At 37.3% G+C, this 24,700-nt stretch overlaps 1 protein-coding gene across 9 annotated transcripts in view; it reads left to right on the top strand.

Annotated features, from left to right (window-relative positions):
* HUWE1 (HECT, UBA and WWE domain containing E3 ubiquitin protein ligase 1) overlaps positions 1–24,700 on the top strand; it is a 564,154-nt gene that overhangs the window by 315,248 nt on the left and 224,206 nt on the right. For 8 of the 9 annotated variants that reach the window (XM_089233267.1, XM_089233273.1, XM_089233270.1 and 5 more), the window contains exons 54-55: positions 7,327–7,422; positions 7,635–7,857. In XM_089233267.1, the coding sequence (XP_089089393.1) occupies positions 7,327–7,422; positions 7,635–7,857 (319 nt within the window). The remainder of the gene's footprint in view (positions 1–7,326; positions 7,423–7,634; positions 7,858–24,700) is intronic. The other variant, XM_089233272.1, reaches the window with a different exon arrangement.

The following is a 24,700-nucleotide window of genomic DNA, read 5'->3' as shown; positions in this document are numbered from 1 at the left end:
GGCAGCTAGCATACTGGCAAATTCTTCTCCTGCTTCTTTAATAATGTCTATTGAAATATCCCATCTTCACCTGGGCATTTCCTTTTTTTCATACATCCTATGGACTTGTAGATTTCATCTTTCAGCACAGGTGCTACTTGTACAAATTCTGCTTCATTTTCTTTTCTTTCTGCTCCCTTTCCTCTGTCCCGATCCTGTTCTTCATGTTTGTATAGAGTGTTATAAAATTTCTCAACAATACTAATGATTTCATTTCCATCTTTCCTTTTCAGTGCAAAAATTTCCTTTCACCCAACAGTTTTCGTTTTGCTGATTTTAAGCTCCTATTATCTTCTAATGCTTTCTTTACAATATCGCAATTAAACTTTCTGACATCTTCTATAATTCACTTTCGTACTGTCTTGCAAAGTTCCGCATATTCCACTTTTGATTTAGGGTCATTCTTCTTAATCTGAAATTTTCTCCAGTCTTTCATCAGTTTCGTTGTTTCTTCCTTCACCAGTTTGATTTTTTTTTTCTCCCGGGACTTCTTTTGTTACTACTTTTAGGGTAATGGCAGGGTTGTTTGGTTTTAACCATGTGGTTCTTTTTAAAAAAAAACCAGTTTGGTTTTTCACAAAATTGAAGAAAAAAATATCATTTTTTTCCTTGAAAAATATCATATTGGTTCATTATTAGCCAAAATGTTTCATTTTTACCACATTTTATATCCTCGGGCTACATTCTGGTGGTATATCTTTAAATGACATACGATTTTATAAGTGGTTTTTTTTCAAAAAGTGTCATAAAAGTGGCCAAAAAAAAAAATATATATATATATAATTTTTTTTTTTTTTTTTTTTTTTTTTTTTCCCCCGTAAGAAGTAGCACATCATCTACTGTATATCTCCCAGTCTTAATATTCAATAGTTGTTTTTTTTCATACTTTCACTTTTAAGCCCAGTTAATCAAGGTTCTGCTGTATAGTAGTAACAGATTTATGAAAAATAATCAGCTATATACAGGGTGATTATAATTTGAGTTTTGATTCCAAAACTATACAATAAGTACTGGTCGGAATGACTTGAAAATTTGCATGGATATTCCTTGAAGCAATGGAAGTTTCTTTCGCAAAAGGGGAAAAAAGTGCAAAATGTGCAAGTAGATGATGCTGTACTTGGCCAGCAGTATAATCTATTTTGTGCAACCACATCATTTCGGCACTTCCACAGCATCAGTGTGTGGATAGAACTTCTATCAAGATGCACATTGCAATACCAGCAAAGCAGCTGCTGAAGATCTATTTTGACAGGATGCACCTTAACCCTTGCAACTTCTGGCTGTGGGGGGTACTTCAAAATGTTATAAACAATGGTCAGATTTCCAACTTTGGTGAATTGCAATCTCCAGCACATTCCCTATATGTTAGAAGTTCCTCAGGAATATTAACGTGGGGGGGGGCACGTTTGGTTTAATAAAGCTGAATTGCAAGCACATCCACATTATGACCATGGCGTACTCCGATTCTATTGTTGAACAAGAATTTTTGTGCTTTCAACCTCATAGCCAGAACACACGGTGGACAACATATTTAACATTTCTTAAGTAAGTTGTAGTTATTTGTTCAATTACTTCGTTTTTTATGATGTTCCAGTGAATTATGAAATCGTACAATGCTATAATTAAGTTTTTATTTTGCCATGGCTGGCTATCGTTTCCATTCTGCAAGCAAATTTCCAACATGTTGGATGATGTCATTAATTTTATATTTTTAAGTATTTTTTCCCCTTTACCAATTAAAATTGAATTTTTCAGGAATGTTCATGTCAATTTTCAAGTCATTCTGATAATCGTTCTTTTTTTACAGTGTTTTGAAATCAGAACCTTAGTTATAATCACCCTGTATATCGTAAATCATTGCTAATTAATCTGCATTTTTTATGCTTCATTAAATACATTAAAATCACCTAATTTTTATTAGTTTTTGCAAAATAGCTTCTTAATTAAGTATACTGAAGGTAACTGGAAAAAAAAACATCTATATATATATAAAATTGATTTTCTGTGTGTGTATGTTCTCTATACAAATCTACAATTTTAGATCGATCGTCGCCAAATTTTTCATATATACTAAATGGGACCCGACTTGAACAATAGGCTGCTTTAAAATTTTGTCAGAGCAGGGTAACAATGGTTTTTGGGCCTCAGCGATCACTTTCGGAATGTTTATTTTGGTTTCCGTGGTTCCCTAGCAATGCGTTTCAGATTTGGTTTATGCCTTTACAATGGTTTGTCACTTCTCTAATCCTGTTAGTATATGTTTAATAGTTCATGCCTTTATAATGGTTGGCCACATTTTTAATACTCCCAGTAATGAAGCGTTTTGAATAGACGTCATAATCAGCATTGCTTTGAGGGTCAGGAAAAGGGTGATCCTCATAGAAATCAGTGCTAAAATTGTCTATTTTACTGTAGAAATGCAAAAATTTGGTGTTTTCTGTCACATCAATAATTTTTACAATTTTATTGAATTCTCAGTTTTTGAAATATTGAATTCACTTAGAGATATGAAGCCGAGGAGATTTAATATGAAGTAATTATTCGGACCTATACTTTTTTCAGTTGGATATCCAATATACAAAACAAATACAAATACAACGCCACAACAGGCAAATTGCCCAACGAGGTGGCTGCCTTAAGAACATCATGGATCCCCAAGCTATTTTTTGGAGGCCCTACCTACTACTGCTACACCACACATGCACCCCGCCCACATCCTCCCGCGGAACCCCCAACGAATCGGTACATGCGGGAATGTGCGTGTACATATAGTGAAACCTGACGTGAAGTTTTTTGTTTCTCTGTAATGCTTGTTATGTGTAGTGCTGCCATCTGCCACCAGTTTTTCTAACTATGAGTGAAGTGTTATGATTGAATGATATATCGTTGTGGGACTGTTGCTCTCTGTGGCGAGACTTTTTAACGGGGAGATCGGCTCGCATTTTCGCCTTGAAGTTGGGAACCACAGAAAACCAACTTCAGCCGACCACCACTGTGGGGTTCGAACCCGGATCCTCGCATCGCGAGTCCGTCACTATAACCACTCGACCACCACAGCGGCACTCGACCACCACAGCGGCACTCGACCACCACGACATCCAGGCAATAACATTAATTTCAACTTTTTATATCTTCTCAAGCATGAAAATTAAGTTCTCCGTATTGTCTTTTGATATTCAACTGCATAAATTGAAATAGTTTAGGTTGTTTTAAAATCAATTATGGGTCTGTAAAGCATATCGAAAAAATTCCACAGCTTTAATCAAGCATTTTTGGAAGCAGAAACAGGCAACTTGAATTTGGGAAGGGGATCGAAATACCTAGTGTCCCTTAAAAAGGGGAAAAAATATTCGTTTCTATGTTTCTTTAAATCTAGATTTTATTTTATGAAGTCGCGCAGGAAGTCGCGATATTGGTTTGCATGTCCCTCAAAGAAAGAGGGAGATATCACGTAATTCAAACAGTCTCATTGTAGAAAACCCGGGCAACTCCGGGTATTATAACTATTATATTATATTATTAATAACATTTAAAGAATTTTCAAACACAGTAATTATTGAATTAAGCAAAAAATAATTAAATTGCAAAAGTTGGTTTTTGTTAAAATGTAAGAAATATTTATTGATTGATTAATATGGGAACAGTGTTAATTAAATTAGTAAACATTTTATTTTAATTAATTAATTAGAAGTTTGAATGATTTTTCAGAAATTTTATTGTTTTTAATGTTAATACTATTTAAAACAAACTGGTTTAAACCAAAAAAACAATTTTTTTACCAACCCTGGGTAGTGGTTCAAGTTTTATTCATTGTAGTGACATCTTGTCCGTCCTCAGTGGTGTTATATAGCAAATCAAATCATTTCTTTAGCTGTAACTGGAATGTATATTGATGTTCTTGAATCATTACCATATCAATGAGTTTTTGTATTTTTGATAAGTTTCGCTCTTTCCATTCTAGTGTTAAGCCTTATTCTACATCTCATCAGTCAATCATTTCCTGTATTAAATTTGAGAATACTGTAGTCTTGGATCATATGCTTATTAGATAAAATGTAGTCGATCTCACTTGTTGTTCCAGGTCCACTTTCATTAGGGTTTCTTCTTAAAAAATGAATTCACGATGCATAACGGTTTGCTCTCTACAAATTCGATGAGTCTGTTTCCTCTGTCGTTTTGTGCACTGTAACCATGGCTGCCAATTGAGCTTTCACCATTTCTTATCTCTCCAATTCTGGCATTGAAGTCACCCATTACTATTTTGATATGGTTTCCTTAACTATGCAGCTCGACTAATTCTTCATCAGTCTTCTACTTCTTCCTCAGAATAGCTTGTTGTTGGTGCATAGACTTGTATAATCTGTATCCGGTATCTGCTTGATTTTTATGTAACCAACTTTGCAACTCTATCGGGTGTACTGTCTAACTCAACTATGTGGTTTTTCTTCTTTTTATGAATGAGAAATCCTACTCCATTGGTTCTTCTATTATCTGTTCCTCTGTAGTAAAATACATGTCCACTGGCAAGTTTGAATTTCTCCTCTCCTTTAGTTTTTCATTTTTATTCTTTCCAGTTCTTCCTACTCCTGCAAATGATTTTTTGAAGAAAGAGATCGTCCGTTATATTCTACAGATTATAGGCATGTATATTCATTCAGTGTCTATATCTTGATTGAAGTATAATTATTTCAATCTTTATACATAGTATGCAATAATATTCGAAACCGGTTTGATACAAGAAGTCATTAAAACATATATCAGGACTTGTATGGTTTTGAGGATTAACACGTTTATTGGAAGCCTCCAATATTTCCAAATTGATTCATTTGGCATGAACAGGCTGGTAGAGTTACTAGTTGGCGGGATGTCATGTTTCCCACTCAAAGGCTTCCTTCAAAACCCCTGAGGTCGATCATTTTTGCTCTTTTCCACCTCGTCAGTATGTGAGGGCACCTCTGTCTGATGCATTTCCTCTTTTGTAGTCGCACTCTCTGCTGACCTCCCGAGTATGTGTGCAGCCTTACACTCCTGTAGTGAATGATATAAACTGTGGTAACAAGTTTATAAAAAAAATTTTTTGTATTTTTATTGGAAGTGTAAACCAAACATGTATGAGTATGAAGGCCAATTTCCATGCTGTTCATTTGAATTGAGCATTAGCAGCCAAAAGATTTATATTGTCATTTATGAAACATCCTGTTCAACCTCGTAAAAAAAAAAACCATTCAGTTTGTGTGCACTAGCTAAATAATCATGAAAGTATTTTTAAATTAACTTCACGTGTGTCTTCTGTGAAGTTTCTAAAAATTCTATTCAAATTTTTTCAGCTGATTTTTTTATCAATATCAGAAGGCGGTTTCAATCTAGAATTAGTTTTTTCAAATCTAAACTGCGCAGAATGTTTTTTCCTTTTGTATTTATATTTTCAAAATGAATTGCAATGATATAGTCACATGATGGCGTTAAATCGGTCTTTCAAACCAAGGGCATAGCGAGGAGGTACTAGGGATTCTGGTCCCCCTATAATGTGAGAAAATGGCCGAAAAAAAGGAAAAAGATGGCCAAATCTGTTCTATCAATTTGGTTCCCTCGAAATGAAATTGGTCCTTCCTGAACACACATAATTTCTGGCTAAGCCCGTGTTCCAAACCTATTTGTCTCATTATATTCCTGTTTTTTGAAGGAAAAAAGAAATTTTCATCACTTCTTTTGTTCAGGCAATCCAAAGAATCCCACATTGTATCTCTAGCTTATATCTCTTCTTCTCTCTCTCCCCCCCCCAACACTCCTTCCTTGCTCATTTCATCATTTTTTCTAGAAATATTGATTTAATTTATCCATAAAATTAGTGAAATCTCAATATGAAAATGTTTTCTTAGTGAAGATATTGTTGAGAGATTTTATCATTTTGAAGTAGTCTCGTATGCTACATTACTTTTGTTGTTAGTGAAATGCTTTCTAGTTTGGAATTTCGGTTCTATCACATCAGAAAATCACTTTCAAGAGTTATTTTATTTGATATTTTATAAAATTTCATTTTTCAAGGTAAAAATTTATGCCCTCTACACATTGAGTACTGTAGCAATAAAAATAAAGTGTTTTTTCAATATTTACCCTCTTAATGACATGAAATTTTACAGGAGTTTAATAAATTTTCATAGTTCTAGCTGGTGCAAAGTGGGGGGGGGGGAATAAGGAAATTTGTGCCATTGAGAAATAAGCTTTATAAAATAACCTACACTTGTCATTGCTAACATAAGACTTAAGGCGGAGACATATTTTGTCATTGCTACTTTTTATTATATATACTACTACAATTATATTGTATTGGGAATAGAAAGGCATTCATTGTGGAAGACTTTAGAAGGGATGAAACGAGAGATAAATATATAAATTATGTTTCAGGGCTTGACAAATAGAAAAATATTTAGTTTAATTCTTTTTTTTTTTAAATGTTATTGAATTCCTTAGGAACCAAGCATGATATTTTGCTCAAAAAAAACTGTCCTAAACAATGTTTTCTTCTCTTTTTCCCATGTTAAAAGATGTAGCCTAAGGCTACATTAGGCTACATCTTTTAACATAGAAATAATAGCAGAATTTGGCATTTTGCCTTTTTTTATACTTGCTGAGAAGTTGGTGAATTAACCTCTTGGTGTAGGACTCCTTGTATCAGCAGTCCTTTCCTGTTATGTTTTCGTCATTTCTGCTGTACCCCAGTGCCAGGAAATTTTCTGACAAGGACGGATCGCGGGTATGAAAGTTGACTTCTCTAAACACACTGTTGGTTCTTTAGGCACATATCTTATCTACCTTGACTACTGTGCCCTGTTCTAATTAGAAGGTTTTGTTATAGTTTGAATACTGCTGCTCTCTTCATTGTTGAACGTCACCTTTGTAGGGAGCAGTTATTACAGAAATTTGATAAAGCATTAAATAGGCTGTGAAAAACTTTATTGTCTGAAAGTGGATAGAAGTTAATGCAGAAGAACCTAAGAAAATGTCATGAAAAATATTTTGCTCTTTTTGAAAAATATCATTACAGAGAGAGTTAGGGTGATGAGAATATAGTTAATTTATTTTCAGAGAAGTTTGGTATTAGAATAAAGGCTATTCTAACAAATTAAAAATTCAGTTGAGAGATTTTTTGTATCAGGTATCGTTCTGGCAAGATTTCATTTTATTAAGTTAATATCCACCTCTGTGATACTTTCTGCACTTAAAATGTTTTTGAAATCGATTGGGGAATGATGCCAGGCTATCATTTATGCAGAATTGTATTCTTAGGTGGATCTTCGGTTGTATTTGGAGGAGCTGATAATGTTAGGACTTACCAAGTGCCTATGGTTTCTGATGAAACTAACAATGGAAATGACAGTTCAGGTATGGCATACATTTGTTTCCATCAAAAAAAACCAAACCCACAGATACTTCTCATTTGCATGCTAATACTTAATGAATCAAGTATTATATGCAATAAACTATTCCAGGTTGTGACTATTATCAAAATTAGTGCAGATTTGAATTGTCTAAATTATGTTACAAATCATAAATTGACTGGGTTTAGTTTTTTACACGTTATTTATTGTTTCTAGCATCATCTATTCCTCCGGCACCTCGTGCTGTGTTACCATCTCATCCACTGCTAGTTCGCCATGGGGATGCTCAGTATAACTTTCCAAATCGCATGCATCGGAGGCAAAGGTCAGCTTATCGTCCTGGTCTCAGCAATCATGGCTGGCATGTCTATACTTCTAGTAATAATGCAAACTCAACAGGTACTACTAGACAACCTAATCCTCCAGCTATACTTCAAAGGTGAGAGCATAGAAACATATCAAATCAAATTTTACAGATTTGTTATTTTACTTTTGAATAATTCAAAATAAAATAATGATTTTATCAATATTCTGCACTTATTCTTCATTGAAGTTTTATATGGAAAAAATAAAAGGCTGTTAAATGCATGTTCAGCTATTGTTAAATTAATGTGTTTATGTATTTATTTAACAAACTAAGTGCATTGAAATATTTCAGTGAAATTCATCCAAAGTGAACTAAAATTAGTTCTTCAAAAATATCAAGCATATTTTCAGTATTTTCCGAGGAGAAAAGAAAAAATCTATAATGCTCACATTATTAGAATTTTTATCTTTACCCAAGAATCACCAGAACAGTCAAAGTAACTGCTATTACAAAAATACTACAGAACTAGAGATGCTTATCTTAAACATTTGTTGTATAGACATTGTGGCTTCAACCCTGTCAAAAAAAAATCTTGTTTGTTTATGCATATATTTTACTTCATTTCACATTCATTTTGAAAAAATTTTAATTTAAATTTTTAAAAACACACAACCCCATGAGAAATGATTATATTCTTCCACTGTTCTGGGGCTCATATAATTGCAGCAGGGCGGCAGAAGATAATTGTAAACATTTTTCCAGGCAATTTTTATATCAAATCTGATTAATATCAATTGAAAATTTGTAACATAATTATATACATTTGTCAACAACCACATTCATTTGAATTCAAAGTAGCTGCCTTTGGTTGTGATACAAAGTATCAAACGGCTCATAAAATTTTAAGCTTTGTGCCACACCTCTTGGTTAGAAATTATATCCTTTTTCCGAGCTTTTTTGAGCAATGCCAAACTTTTGTAACTCTTAGGCAAGCCCTATTTTTCAAAGTTGACCACATGCTGCGATTCATTGGGTTAATACCAGGAATATGGTGGCCATTCAGCAGGTGCGATGAAGTCAAGAAAATGAGCTTTGCACCACTGCTGGATATCTTTTGCTTTGTGTGCTGGCACTGAATCTTATTGGAATGCCCAAATGCCTTCTCGAAAATGCTTTTGATACCCTGGAAGCACAAAAACTTGCAAAATGTCTTTCTGGTAAACATGTTTATTGATTTTGACCCATTTTCCTGTAAAAACGTGAAGTGCCTCTCCATTGGAACAAATTCTCTCCCAAACCGTAATGATTCATGATTTTTATGTCATTGAACCCTGGACTAATGATCCTGGAATTCCTGAAGACCAGTGTTTGTCATTTTGACAAGTGCTCTTGTTTTATTGTGAAGATATTTTCATCTGTGAAAAACATGCTCCCCCATCAGTTACCAGCTGCCCAACATAGCAGCTTGTAAACAGATGTGTCAAGCATGACATCTTTTTAGCTGTACTTGTTTATTTTCATCAGTAAGTTGTTGACTTTTTCAGAATTAGTAAGCTGTCAGTCCCAGTTCTTGCTATACTATCAAATGCGCAAATTCTCGGTTATTGCCAGTTTCACTGATGATGTTTCTCATTGACACTTTTTTATGAGCTGGCAGGTCTTAGTTTTGTTGATGGTTCTTTTTCTTTACCAACCTGGATGGTTGTCAAATTTTCTCCCCCTGGTAGATAGCTATTTTCCCCCATAGGCTAGGTTTTTTAGCCTTTAAAAACCCAGGTTTTTTTGGGAAAAATTGTTTTTGAAACAAATGTGTTACTTTCATGTAAACATTTTATTTTGTGGTTGGTTTATGTATATTTAAATTTATTTCAAAAATTTCTGCGTAGTGCAGTGTTTGAAATGTTTATATTTTGAAGTGCTTTTTTAAATTATTTTTTTAGGAGGAAAAATATGATAAATTAATTTTTTGGAATCACACACACACACACGTTTTTATAATTCTTCTGACTATCTTTTTTTTATGTATGCATAGATTCACGTATTAAAATACAGTAAAACCTTGTTAAGTCGTCATTTTTCTTCAGATCCTTCCATCTCTCATAGACCACAATGTTATTAAACCCTTGTTTACTCGTTGCTAATTTCGGTTAAGTCGTCACTATGAAAAAGTATGAGAAAGAGGAACAGACTATTTTTATGGCTCCCATTTAAAAAAAAACCTGCTTAACAGCATTGCCATATGCCTAAAAGTCACCATAAAATCCTATATAACCTTTATATAGGATTTTTATAAATTTATGTTTATATATTACAATAAATCTATATAATCGCATCACTGTCATTTTCTGCACATGAGGGCTAATTAGACTGGTACTTGTGATATTGATATACAACAATGTTATTGTCATTTTTACTTACTGATAATTAAAGTTATTCAGTATTTTTACGTTTTAAATGTCCAAAAATGCCTAATTTGGACAAGTGAAAAACATCTCCAGAGTAATGAATCCTCAAAATGACTATGTCCTCCTCTTAACTAGATCATGGCTCACTGCTTTGTTTCAAGGAACTGCTATCTCCTGATATTGTTATACACAACATGCTCAAAGACCGTTTGTGTATAGAAACGAATGATTTCAATAAAAATAGGATGGTGAGAAATAAACTTGGAAAATTTATCAAGTTCACCCCGCAAGACTGCACACTTAATTGAAGAATTCAAAGGATAAACCAAGTGACAACTCGGTGATTGAGCCTCAGCAAGGGATTACAAGCAGGATGCATAAACAAGAAGTGCTCATTTTGACAGTAGAGCTCACTTATTGGTTGTGGTTAAATAGCTAAGGGTAATATTTTCGACAGATCAAGACACTTTTGGACACATTTTCTACTGGGTTTGAAAAATTTGGAGAAAAAACTTCGGGCGCCATCCTGATTTCTCAGAATTTTCTTTATCCAAATTCCTTTATTTTAAAACCAATGTACTTGCAACAGTTCTGAATGCAACTCAATGTTTGAATTCAATTACGCAGAAGTGGGTGTGTGTGTGAACAATTATTCCCTTATTGTATGGTCAATTTTATTAATCAAATACATCGTTTAACATGCTCCAAAAATGTATGTTTAGACATAATATACCATGTACGCACAAAGTATATACATATATGTTTAAGTTAGATATTTTGAGGTTGTGGAAAAAGGAAATTCAATTTTTCCCGTTTTGGCCAAAAAACCCGGGTTCTTTTACATAAAAAACCTGGATGGTAACCTCTATCACTTGGCTCCTTAAACTGTTTAATTGCTCTTGAGACAAGCCAACGGGCAATGCCAAGAGATTTGTAGTGCTACAATTTCGTTTTCCCTTCTGATACAATGCAATTATTTCAACATTGTTATTTGGTATTTTTTTATTGATAAAGTAAAACACTCAAAAAATTTTATTGAAATCACAAGTTATATTTAAGAATATATTTTTAACATTATGGCAACAAATAAGAAAATTAACCAAATTTCCACCAGTCAGAAAATTTTTGTACTTAACTTTGTGTTCTTTCTTGTCGTTGTCTGTTTTTTCTTCCACTCTCTGCCCGCCCACAGGTTATGGGTCCAGAGACATTCGCGTTTCAACATGTTTTTTTTTTGTGTGTGCTGGGATGGCAGTAGTGGTATCTTGATGGAAGTTTAGTTTCCATTCGTTTCGTCGTGTACATCAGGAATCTTTGCAACAATAATAACCAACATCAAGGGTATTAGTCAAGCTGAATAATCTCAATTATTAGAACTGGAAATATGAAGTGAAAATTCTACTGATGAAAGCGACAATGAAGGTTCAATGAAAGCGACAGGCCAAATCCAGGTGAAGCAAATCAAAGAGCCCTTGATCTATGGGATGAAGCCAACAGCCAAGCACAATCATATATCAGACTAAGTATAGAAGATGATCAGCTCATCTACATCAGTGATAGAAAATCTGCGAAAGACATGTAGCTTGCCCTTAAGGAATATCACAAGAAGAGCACCCTCGCCTACAAGGTTCACCTGATGTCTACCACCATAGAAAAGTCATGGAATGAGAAAAGGTCACGGTCAAAGTCATAAAATTTAGGCGAAGGTCACAGATTTTTTGTCTAGTTTTTTTTTTCTGAATCACTATTTTTCTGGGGCATTCAGTATTTTTTATTCTTTCTCCGTTTCTTTTTTCCAAGCTTTTTTTGTGAGAGTGGGGATGGATAAACGAAAAAAAGACATTATCCATGAATGTTTATATTGGCAAAGAGAATGGGTATTATTATGGGTAGGGGAAAAAGCTATTTTTAGCTGGATGAACAAACAGAACAACTTTTTCTTTGTTTGTTGGGACCTTTTAAGATCAGAAATATTTTCCTCAAGCAGTGGACTAAAGACCTGTTGGAAACATTATTGGTTTCCATATGAGAAAGGAGAAGGGTATGATCCCTCGCATCATGGAGCAGGGCTCCTAGGCTGGGATTTTTGGCAGGTCCGCAAATCTAGAGTTTTCGCGGGGGGGGGGGGGCTCTGAATTTATAGCAGGAAAAAAACAATGATGGTAATTGTGTCCCAAGCCTCAAGGCTATAGCCCTATCTCTTGTGCTAGCTATGAGAAAGGGCACTAATTTATTTTTTTAGTGAAGGAAGAAAGTTGTGTTTTTGCAATTATGTCATTTATCCTTTTTTTGTTCCAATCTTTACCAACTAGCTATAGCAAACGACAAATTGTGCAGTAAGCATATGTGATTGTACAAGAGTTCGAGAAGATTAATCCCTAATAGGGTCCATGATCGTCGTCAAATATCAGACTTCGAAATACTTGAATAGGAATATGTGAAATCCATCCTCCGAATGGACCCTCGGTTGGTCCAATGCCCCCTCCCACATCCTGCAGCAGGGGCCCCTTAGTTGAGATTCTCTGCGCACACAGGCCAGTTTTTTCACGAGCCCCTGTATAGTGGGCCCCACTATCGTGTAAAAAATAATAATCAAGAATTGTCTTGGGGAGGCCCGAGCTGGAGCCCTGTCAGCCCCTACTGTGCTTCCCTGCACGAGTGTATGGGTCATTGACTGTCGGAATTGGAAAATAGGCCTTGCAGTATGTGTGCGCCCTCGCGATGGTTTTCTTTCCTGTGAGCAAAGTTTTCTCTAATTTTTATTTTACCTTTGCTCATATGTTTTGTCTGTGCTCTGTAATGCAATCGGTAAAGTAATTGCCTTATTCGTGCACACACACACATTCTATTTAGACACCGTTTTGGCTTGATGCACATTACTATCTGGCTATGTGCATCGTTTCTAACTGCAAACCGCCCATGGTTGAACTGATGAAACAAACTGCTTGTCACTCACACATCTCAACGATGTTCTAGGCTGTTTTGAACCCACTATTGCTATGCGTCACAGTGCTTTGATACGCAACACGCCCATCTCTTGTGCACATGGCTTAAAATGGTCATTAGTAGTTTTGCATCCACAGGGTGTGTTTTCACCATCTGCGAACGCCCTGCAGAGCTTCTTTCTGAAAGTTTTGTCATAGGTTCCAAAGGATCTCTAATACAACAAAAACATTATGGTGTCGGGGGAAGAGTCTAGGTTTGCCAGACATCTTTATATACGATCCCCAAAAGGGGTATGCAGGGATGGATTAAACATTGCATATTCATGAATTACCAAGGATCGTGGGTGGAGATGTGGGGGGCACCCCCAGTGTCAACGGTGGAGTCGACTGATCTAATGTATATATGAATTTACATCATGCCCCCTCCCAGACTTGCAAGTCAATCTCCGCCTATGCCAAGGGTTTAGGCGGTCTTGCAAAGTTCCTTGGGGGCGTGGGGGGATGTGGGGGGTGGGTGATCTCCCTATTGTCCCCCCCCCCATTCATTGAAAAAGAAATTATTTGTTAAAAAGAAGCAAAAGAACGGGTACATTCATCCCCCTCCAGTAGAAAAATAACCTATATCTATTTATGTGGGGGGGGGGGCTTGTGTGACACCCGTTGGTGATCGCGACTTGCAGTTTGGGAACCACTGATATGAAAAAACTGTCCACCATGGTTCATTATGTTGAACAAAAAAATTTCACCTTAAATTCCCCAAAAAGTCAAGAAATTTTGCTTTTGACACGTGGTGGACACCCTGGATGAGAGTAATTTGTTCCTTGAAGGTAGAAGGCAAATGTTCCCCAGCACAGCATAAAGGATACCGTGCTTTCACTAGGCATACAATCAGGAAAACTGGATTCTGTTGCCACGTAAGTAACTAGATCCTTTTTTTTTACATTTAGATGATTTGTATAAAGATTGTCGTTGAACGGCAAAACAGTTCATGCGCTAGGCATAGGTTCTGGGAATACGCTATTGAAAAATTTACAGTACTGTCACAAACGTGTCACTTTCGAATGTACATGAAAAATAAGAAATGCATGCAAGAACGTTTACTTAAGATATGGGACCTTGGCGATGAATCCTTATCGGTTAAATGGAGTACTGCCATTGTACTCGGTAGCCTGCCAAGGAGCTTCGATCTGAAGATCACCGCATTGAAAACATGTGCCGTTTATGTTCACTGTTGTCCAGTAAAAGGTCATAGCTGAATACCAAAGAAAGCAGCAACACATGGATCAGTGCAGTATACTCACCGGAAGAATGATGAAGCTTGAATCAAGCAACGTCGGGAAAAAACTCCATAAAGTGTTACTTTTGAAAGAAGACCAGCCTCGTGAAGAACAGATGCAGACAATATATCGAATAGAACAAGAATCATTTAGAGAAAACGTTCAGGAGCTCAAGTGAAAATAAAGTGAGCGCTGCGCAGCAAAATTATACCTTGCTTTCACTAGGCATACAATCAGGAAAACTGGATTCTGATGCCACATTAGTAACTACATATTTTTTTCACATCATTTAGATGATCCGTATAAAGGTAGTCATGAACGGCGAACCAGTTCATGTGTTAGGCATAGGTTCTGGGAATATGCTATTGAATAATTTACACAGTACTGTCACAAACGTGTCACTTTCGAATGTACATGAAAAATAAGGAAACTTACTATGCATTTTCACACCGATGGTTGTCGTCGTCAGCAGAAAAGATATTTAACCACTAGAGCTGCGCGACATATTGATTTATAATGAACCACTGATGTGTGTAAGGTCCCACATCGATATCCCAATTTAATGATTTTGATCGTGACTATATTGTTAATTCCCATGTCTAACATAACGATATCTTTCAGTGAACAAGAAGGGAAGAAGGCTGTCAGTGTTAGATGACCAATTTTCCAGCTACTGTATTGAAAAAGAAAGTGACGTCACCTGATTCTTACCATGTTACGTGAAATCACTGTTGTTCGATTAATTTTTTTGCGCCCAACTTTTATCTGTGGCATCTGCTCAAAAAAAAGATATGACTTATTTTCAAGATTTTTATTTTTCTAAAATTAATTTGATTTTTGAATTTTTTCTGTGATTCATGCATGCAATGTATGGTGGCCCTCTTAGCAGTGAAGAATCTCAAGAGAAACTTCATATTTATCGAACAAAATTAACTATGAGAACCTGTTATCTCAAAAGGGAAAGCAGTGAGTTACAATATTTGTTAGGTATTTATGCATTAAGAAACGTGATATCGGTATTACGTCAGCACTACCGATTTGCATGAGTTCATGCCTGTTGCCACATCACTCCCCCTCGGGAGTTTCAGGGTTGGCAAATCCTGAAATGGGATTCTAAGGGGAGCACGAGTGAAAATCAGATAAAAAAGGGGTCATGACAAGTGGTGAAGGGGGCCCACAGATGTGAAGAAATCAAGTTTTCAAGTGAAATATGTTGGGGGGAAAAAAGTGACTAAACTTTCAGAGTCCAGCCGAGCTGTCCATGAAGCAGGAGCCATCTAAACCTATGTGGGCATGGCTTGGGGTGCTCATGAGTCACATGCCTTTCATGGTCACATATATGGTACTATGATTTTTGAGTGTAAATATGTAAGCTGTTTCGATTACGTAAAAGGGGCCCCCAGAATTTCATTTTGTCCGGGGACCCATGATAGTGAGACGGCCACGCATAGAACCCCCGAAAGAAGGAAGTTCACAGAACTCCAGCCCACAATAAGGACGTGAAGTTTTGTTTGTGTGTAACAAGCATTACACAAAAACAAAACTTCACAATTCATACACGAACATTCTAACATATACCAATTAGAAGTTCCGCAGAGGAATATGGACGAGGTGCATGTGTGTAAGGTAGCCCACGGTGAGGCTCAGTAAAAAGGGTAAGCTAAAAAAAGTTGAGAACCACTAAATTAATGTCAGACAATATCAAAAATTTAAAATGGTCTGTAGAGAACCTATTAAATCTAAATGAATGTGTCGAAACAAACGAAATCTACCATTCCGCACTGGTATGTGCTCTAATGGTGGAACAGTATGCCTGTGGACTTGAGCCTTTTGACAAGTCCATACAAGTCCTTCACCATTCAGCCACGTTTTTCCTAATACAAGGCAAACATATTTACTCATTATTTGCTTTAATGTGGATCTTGTATCAGCATGCGCTAAATTATAAACAGAAAGAAAAACATCTGTTCGTAATACTTTAGGCACAAATAAATGTCTTACTCATCTATAGGTATTTGATTGAAAGCTCATACCACATCCACTTTGCTGAAAATTTTACAACCTGATAAATTTTGAGTAAAATCTTGTAAATTTGGTAAAGGATATTTATCAGGGCGTGTCCTAGTGTTCAAAGCTCTGTAGCCGCCAGTTGGCCTCCAGTCACAGGGTTCGCACATCCTTACAAACTCCTTAAAAACTCCTAACTTTTCATTTCCCTCTGGAAGGGCCCTTATAACTCCTTACTTTTTGCTTTAGAATAGGCATTCCCCACGGTGATGAATAGCATTGCCTAGAAAAATAAGAGGAAGCTTCCCCCGAATATAAAGAGGAAGAAAAGAGAAAAAAAACGCTCTCTCCCTTTATAATAGGAAATGTGAAAGCAGGGGATGGGATTGGAACATCCAATGGTTGTGCATACCTGCCAACCGTTACGATTTTGTCGTATTTAGTAAATTAATACGATTATACGCTTTTGCCTCTAAAAATACGATTTTTTACCGAATCGCTAGTTTTGACGTGTTTTCCTGCTTATGTCGCAAACTGGTCAGCGTTGGAAATCGATGGTCCGTAGAGCGACATCACTCCACTGAACCAGTAGCCGAAAATTCCCCCATGCCCAGTGGTGAGAAAGTTTTTTTTCAGTTTTTACTTATGCGGCGAAACGATGTCTCGAACCTCCTATATTACGCAGTATACTGAGTGCAGACCTCGCAGCTTTCCTATTTTTCCTACTATTTTCCTACTTTTGCCGCAATCGTCTTTTTTTTTTACCGCAATTCTCTCCTACTGTCCCTATTTTATCCCTCCTTCCCATTTGCTTACAGCCAATATCTCACTATGAAAATTCCGAGAAACCGCAAAATGTCACTGCTTTCCGCAGTTTTTTTGACGTGTTTTATTCACATTACAACTCGCTACTAAAAAAGAAGAAAGGAAAAAAAATTTCTAGTAAGGGACGATGACAAGCTTTTTTTTTCGCCGCTGCGCCTTAAAATGCTAAAAACTGAAGTCAAGTGGGGAAAGCGAATCTGTTTCGCAGATTGGTTGCCGTAAATAAAAAGGCAAAAAAAAAAAAAAAAAAATAGGAACAGGCTCTATCCACACACAAGAGATTCCATGAGAGAGAAAATGGGTTTATCTCTCCTGGGATCCCGGAACGAGCGTTCATCCCTCAAGCCAGGTTTTCCTAGGAGTAGGCTTTTTGTGCCGCATGAACCTAACTGGATCATTTCGTGTCGGCAGAAATGAGTTACATAATGGCGTTACGCATTTGCGTCTTCCAAGCGTGGCGCATCGGCTCAGGATGGCTATATAGTATATGACCCTGGCGTCATCTACTCTATCGGCTGCATGCTCCGGTTTAAAGGGAAGAGACACAACACGAAAATGAAGGGAAGATCGCTGAAACGCGCGGCACACGACGCTTAACTCACTAGAAGCAGTCTGCCAATCACGCCCGATGTAAAGCGCTGTCGTGAGCCGTATTGCGCTCTATAGGAAAACAGTCGTACTGCTTTTCATATTGATGAATAGACGGCGTGTCACGCTGGGTGATTCACGTTGCACGCGGCATAGAAAACCTGCTAGTAAAACCCGGCTTTTAAAAGTGACAGCCCGAGCCACACCTGGTTTTACAGGAGGGGGGGGGGAGGACGAGCCAATCAGCCGCTATAGCTGAACCCACTTTTTTTAACCTTCAGAAAATAACTTTCGGGTATCTTTATGTTGGGGGTCATTCAAGTATTACGTCAGCATGGATGGGGGATTTTCGATTTGCTGACTTGATGACATGGAGGGGGGGAAGGGTTGGATGATTCTTACGTCATCAACCACCCTTTATAAAAAAATATGAAATATTCTTAATGCCGTCTTACTCAGTGCGCGAAAAACGAGTAAAACTTTTCACTTTTTTGTGGGCACCTGAACTAACATTCTCCCTATTGAGTCCCCTACAGAGCCACTCTAGTGATCTTCAAATACTTAGCGGATCCAAATGCTCTGGAGCTGTGCCGCTCATCATTTGAAAATTTTGTATGAACCCTGAAGAGTTGCTGCAAATATAAATAATTTTGTAAGAAAAATCTTTGTCGGCTGTGGTTTTTATTTTGAATAATTGGATTGGGAATGAATATCACTTTTAGAATTTTTATAATTTATGTGATGCTGTTATGAGTTATACTTTTGACTAATACTTGAATGTTTTAGAACAATTTGGTGACGACAGAAAGCATGTATGTGGATTGATTATTTTATGAATTCTTATGATGCTGGGTAACAAATCAAAACTTCTACATCTATATTTTTGAGAAGAGGGAAAGTTTGTTTGCAAATTAAAAATAAATTTGCATATGTGCCCCGTCCTTTTTTTTTTTTTTTGCTGTAAAACTTGTAAGTTATGAAGTTTGCCACGACTCCTTAAAAACTCCTTACTTTTCATTTTGAAAATTTTTTATGAACCCTGAGTCAGTTACTTTTGGGAACCATATGAAGTGCACTTACCCATGAGCTGTTCGATTGTTTGCAGATGCCGTGCTCTAGCATAAAAGCAAACTCGTCTTTGGCAGGGCTGAAACGCCTAACTTTACAATAAACACTAGGTCCAACTGTGACAATATGGTGGACTGTATAGTGCTTAACTTTTACTGGATACGGCTTTACTTTGGTTACTTCGGAAAACTCATTTAACAATTCATGAGATATTTACTGTTACCTAAAACACTTTGTACTGAAGATAACGAGTGCTGACCTTGGCATTTTACAAGAAGTTAATGGATCAATTATTTGATTTTAATATCTACCAAAAGTCCATATTTTTTCAAAAAAAATATTCACATATTATGGCTTTAGAAACAGTAATAATGAACGTAAAATTGAATTTTCTTCTCAAACTAAATATCAATATAAAATAATTTAGAAGTTTTTATGCCGGTACCATTTGCTGCCATCAAAGCATAGTTTGAAAGGGGCCGACAGCCTCGATAACTTCTCAGCAAGAGGCTTACATCAGAACCACTATCTAACAATAATTTCAACTTTGTAACTTCATTGGTTACAAACAAGTGGTGGTTAATGAACCCATTTTGGTTCAGATCCACCATATCCAAATCAGGGCATATCAGTTTAAATCATAACAAATGGTTTGATACATTGTCAGCCTTTTACATTTGCCAGAGTTTTCTGCAAAAATTTTATGGTACCATCATATTTTGGGTTGTTCTGACTCTGAGAGAACACAAATCAACGGATTTCAGAGGGTGATTGTCCATGGGAAGTTGAACAAAATTGATTTGCATAATTGATCGATTTTCGACTTTAATGACTCTTATTTTTCGATTCACGAACCTGAAATTTACAATACAGCAACCATTTCATGAAAATCAGGAGGAACTGAGCTACTTGCATGCAAGTTCGCATGTTTAACAGAATTACAATATTGGGTATCAAAATTTTCAACTTCAAATTTTTTTCAGTGACGTCAACCAGATCTGACAACTATTTGTCGATAGTACTTAGGATCGAATGCACTGATGTCGGTAAATGGGATTGCCAAATAGATTTCAAGCCTATATCCGAAAATTCGGCTACCGCCAATTCCCTCCTCCTTCAGAGAAAAACAGTACTTTGTATCCCCCATAAAGATATCTTTCAATAATGACTGAATTCACCTGCACTCTGAAACACTGAACTCTTTTATTTCTTTTATTTACCTCTCTTTAACAACCGAATAAGGTTTCGCTTGATGAGGATTTCGAATTAAATGAAAGGTGATCAACATTGTTTGCTAATCTGAGGGAGCTACCAATGCACAATATTTAGTTGCTTTGGCTGTAATACCAGATAAGCAAAAGCTTCCCTCAACTTGCGGAATATAAGGGGTTGGATTTTCGGGCCACAAATTTGACAATCTGATCAAAATTTTATCGACATTGAGAAGTTGTTTTAAGTGCAGCGCTCGATGCCTGAATTTCAGTTAGAGGCATAATGATCGAGAGGGAGAAAAAAAATGCACATATTGCAATAATATTTAGTAAATAAATGTGTATAAGAGTAAAACGTAAAATATAGTATAAAATATCACATTGCACAGCAGAAGGCCAGTACAAAAATTGAATCTCGCCCTAGGATTTGGAGCTCCTTCACATTTTCAACATTCAAGGAATTTCTGCAACGTCACAGGGAACCTTAATAAACACATAAAAGCTGCCGGATAGTCAATTAAAATTCAGCGCCCTAGGATTTGGAGCTCCTTCACATTTTCAACATTCAAGGAATTTCTGCAACGTCACAGGGAACCTTAATAAACACATAAAAGCTGCCGGATAGTCAATTAAAATTCAGCGCCCTAGGATTTGGAGCTCCTTCACATTTTCAACATTCAAGGAATTTCTGCAACGTCACAGGGAACCTTAATAAACACATAAAAGCTGCCGGATAGTCAATTAAAATTCAGCGGGACCTCACAGCAAAGCAGGTTTCTTGATGATTGAGTCAATCATCAGGGAAATTCTGTTGTCCGGGTCACCAATTAAGGTGGCCCTCTGAGCAATGTAGACTAAGAATATTTTTTTCAGTTTGTTTATTTTATCCAAAGCTGTTGGACATATGTCACTCCACTGGTTGGTGTGGTGTCCCTGCTGTCCGAAAAGAAATAAACGTAGGAATTGGGCACCTTCAGTTTTTTTGCCTCTTCCGGGAGCGAGAATAGGTGTTTGATGTGTCCGTGAACACCTCCGTCGCTGAGCAAGCCCAGGAAATGCAGCCTCCCGTTGCCTTGCGCAACAGTGTTGCAGGCCTTGACCAACAGTTTGTTGGAGACAGACGGCCAATCCAGATGCTTTGATAGTCAGGTACTTTCCTTTCTCTTGGGTCAACTTATCCATGACTGGAGTCGTGGCATTCAAAATTGTGTTGCCTTAATGTTGTAAATATTACTAACTGAAAAAGTGACTGACAGATGGCAGCACAGGCTTCATCTCCAAGAAGAATGTGTGTGTATTATAAGATTGTCAGTCAATGTCCGGATAGCAATGTTGCTCATTTGTGTTGTATAACCGTCCATGTTTTTGTGTTAATTAAATGTTATTAGCAGCTTAAAGTGATTATTCTACATTGGCGACGAGTCGGGATGTTTTTCTCAGTGTTGTAAATTTTTTTTTGCTCTCTCGTCCAGTGACTTGCTGAACTGTTTAGGTGTCTCTTCTGATGATTAGTTTTGGCAATGTGACTAGTTTCAATCCAGCGCTGGCGTCATGGACTCAATATACAGAATGTTTACAGCAATTTTTCATTGCGAACAATATCAGTAGTAACACGTGATATTCCTGACAGTCATCGGTGCATCGACGTACAGACTGTTGCAGAACTTAATTTCTCTGGATTCACCGACATTGAATGAACTGATTCAAGCATTGAATCAGCAGCACTTCGATCCAGTACCGTCTGAGATCGTCGAAAGATTCAAGTTCAACCATTGCATGCAACGAGCTGGTGTGAGTTGGTTTCCATTTACATTGCCGAATTACAACGTACAGTAGAATTTTGCACTTTTTTCACAACATTGGACATCATGCTGCGTGAGTGTATCATTTGCAGCATACAAGATGAGTCTATACAGCAGAGGTTGCTGTCCGAGGTTAATTTAATGCTCTCTCGCGCAACGGAAATAGCACTTTCGATGGAGGCTGTGGAGAGAGATGCGGTGGACTTGCATAAACCAACAATGGAAAATGTTCACAAAGTTCAGATGCGAAGGCCTCCCAGGAAGAAACCGGGTAATGGATCCAAAGTTTCAACATCGAAATCACGATGAACGTCTACTCGTGTAAAGAAACCGACGAGGGAAGCAACCAGAGTTTCAAAATTGAAACGTGTTTCACCGGAGAGCAAAATCTTATTTTTGTGGGGACCGGCAACATTTGTCTAACGCCTGTAAAGTTCAAAAGTTCAACTTGCTTCTGTTGCAAGAAAATCAGGAATCTCATACAGGTATGTCGATCGAAATTGAATTTTAATACCGCAGGAGTTAACAAGTTGCAAGCAGTCATTGAGAGAGGGACTGTGTTCTCCTACTGAGGTCATTGGAAATTAGTTTGCTCCATCTCGATCCTGTGGGACAGGCTCCATCACCGTAACTGGTGTGTTGCTATATCAAAGGGAAAGAAATCACCATGGACGTTGAGTCTGGAGCACCGTTTTCATTAATTCCTGTGGCAGTGTACCGTAAGTACAAGAAAGTTTTTCCGAAGCTAGAAAACACTGAAATATGACTCCAGTCATTTACAATTTATCCCAATCAAGTGAAGGTCTCCGTGGACCAATCGAACATTGTGAAGCTACCTGTACTAGTGGTACAGGACGGTTCAGTAACCCTTGAAAGTCAAAATTGGATCAGGCCTTTAGGTCTATCGTCTTTTCTTGCACAGTCAGTTGGAAGTGTAAACCAAGTTAAGTCGGTACATAGCACATTGGAAATGTTGCAGCGGAAACACATTGACATATTTTCTCCTGGACTGGATCATATCAAGGGAGTGAAAGTTCACCTGAAGGTACGTTCTGATGTTTCTCCTAAGTTTTTCAAAGCGAGACCAGTGCCGTATGCATTGAAAGAACCGAATCATTTTGTTCAAATCATTATCATAGAACCAGTGAAGTCGGCAGAGTGGGCTGCTCCAGTTGTTCCAATGTTGAAAAAAGGTTCAATCCAATTGTGTGGTGATTTCAAAATCACAGTAAATACAGTCACAGACTTGGAACAGTATCCCTTGCCAAATATTGAAGATTTATTTGCTGAATTGTCGGGAGGTGAAAGTTCAGTGTGAACAGGAGAGGTTCATAACTTGGTCATGTAGATACATTCAGCCGTCTACCTATGAATATCAAGGGTAATGAAGAACCTGTTCCAACGGATGTGGTATTACTATTGACAGTTTGATGACAGTCCGATAACTTCTCGCCAAATTGCTGCTACAATAGATGAAAATCCTATTCTGGTGAAAGTCAAGAAATACATCCAGCATGGCTGGCCAAAGGCTGTCAGAGAAGAGTTACGTCCATTTTGGCTCAGCTGACATGAACTCTCCGTTGACTGAGGTGTGATATTATGTGGAACCAGAGTTTTTATACCTCTGCGATTCAGACAATTTATCTTGGATGAACTTCGAGGTAGCCACCAAGGAATGTCAGCGGTCAAAGCTGTCACGTTCAAGTGTGTGGTGGCCAAGAATTGATAATGACAATCTCTTGTTCGCTTGTGTGTCATGTCAAGAAAATGCATCCATGCCTCCTGCCAAGCACGTTCCTTCGCCAGTGACCACTGTTCCATAGGACAGAATACATATTGATCATGCTATTCCAGTGGAAGGCCATACTCTTCTCATTGTCATAGATGCAGCTTCGCATTGGATAGAAGTTATTACTGTGCCCTTAACTTCAGCTGCTACTGTTTCTGTATTGCATAACTTGTTTTCTCATATTGGGCTTCCAAAAAGCATAGTGTCTTACAATGGACCGTTATTCACTAGTGAAGAATTTTCTTCATTCTTACATAGTCGTGGTATTGTATATATTCGAACATCCCCCCCTACCATCCAAACTCAAATGTATTGGCTGAACGAGCAGTGAGAACTGTCAAGGCTGGGTTAGCAAAGAATAACTTTGGTTCTTTCAAAGAGAGGTTGGAAAGAGTACACTTCGACTTACGCAAAACACACCTTGCTGCTTCAGGTGTTGCTCCAGCAATGACCATGTATGGAAAGCAGTTGAGATCTCGTTTCGATTTGGTTCGACCAGAGTAAAACCATATTCCTGTTCCAGATGATCCTAGTCCTGTAACAAGTTTTCATATTGGAGATGAGGTGTGGGCCAGGAACTTTGGCAGAGGATCGCGTTGGATTAAAGAACTGTTGTGGATGTTACGGGTAGATTCATGGTGCATCTTGAAAAATCTTCGGGTTCTCTCTTCAGGCACGCGGATCAGCTACACCGTGATGAAGCCATGCCATCACCAGATGTTATGAAACAAGGAAGCAGTAAAGAAGACAGTGTCGACACGACTTCTGTCGGTGTTCCTTCAGCTACAAAGCATGCAGATGCAGAGAGGGGATTGAAGAAAAACGAAGACAACCGATGTGCAAAGGTGAAACTGTCGGCACCAGTTCGAAAATCTTCAAGGGTCAGACATCCTCCAAAGAGGTTGGTTAACTGACTTGTTTTCTTTAGGGAGGAAGGAATGTTGTAAATATTACTAACTGAAAAATAGAGAGTGACTGACAGATGGCAGCATGGGCTTCATCTCCAAGAAGAATATGTGTGTATTATAAAAGTGTCAGTCGATGTCTGGATAGCAATT

Source organism: Pholcus phalangioides, unplaced genomic scaffold (assembly GCF_987345545.1).
Source record: "Pholcus phalangioides strain wild (caught in Gottingen) unplaced genomic scaffold, Ppha-v1.0 ptg000007l_1, whole genome shotgun sequence".
NCBI classification, from domain to species: Eukaryota; Metazoa; Arthropoda; class Arachnida; order Araneae; family Pholcidae; genus Pholcus; species Pholcus phalangioides.
This window is presented reverse-complemented; position numbering and strand designations above follow the sequence as displayed.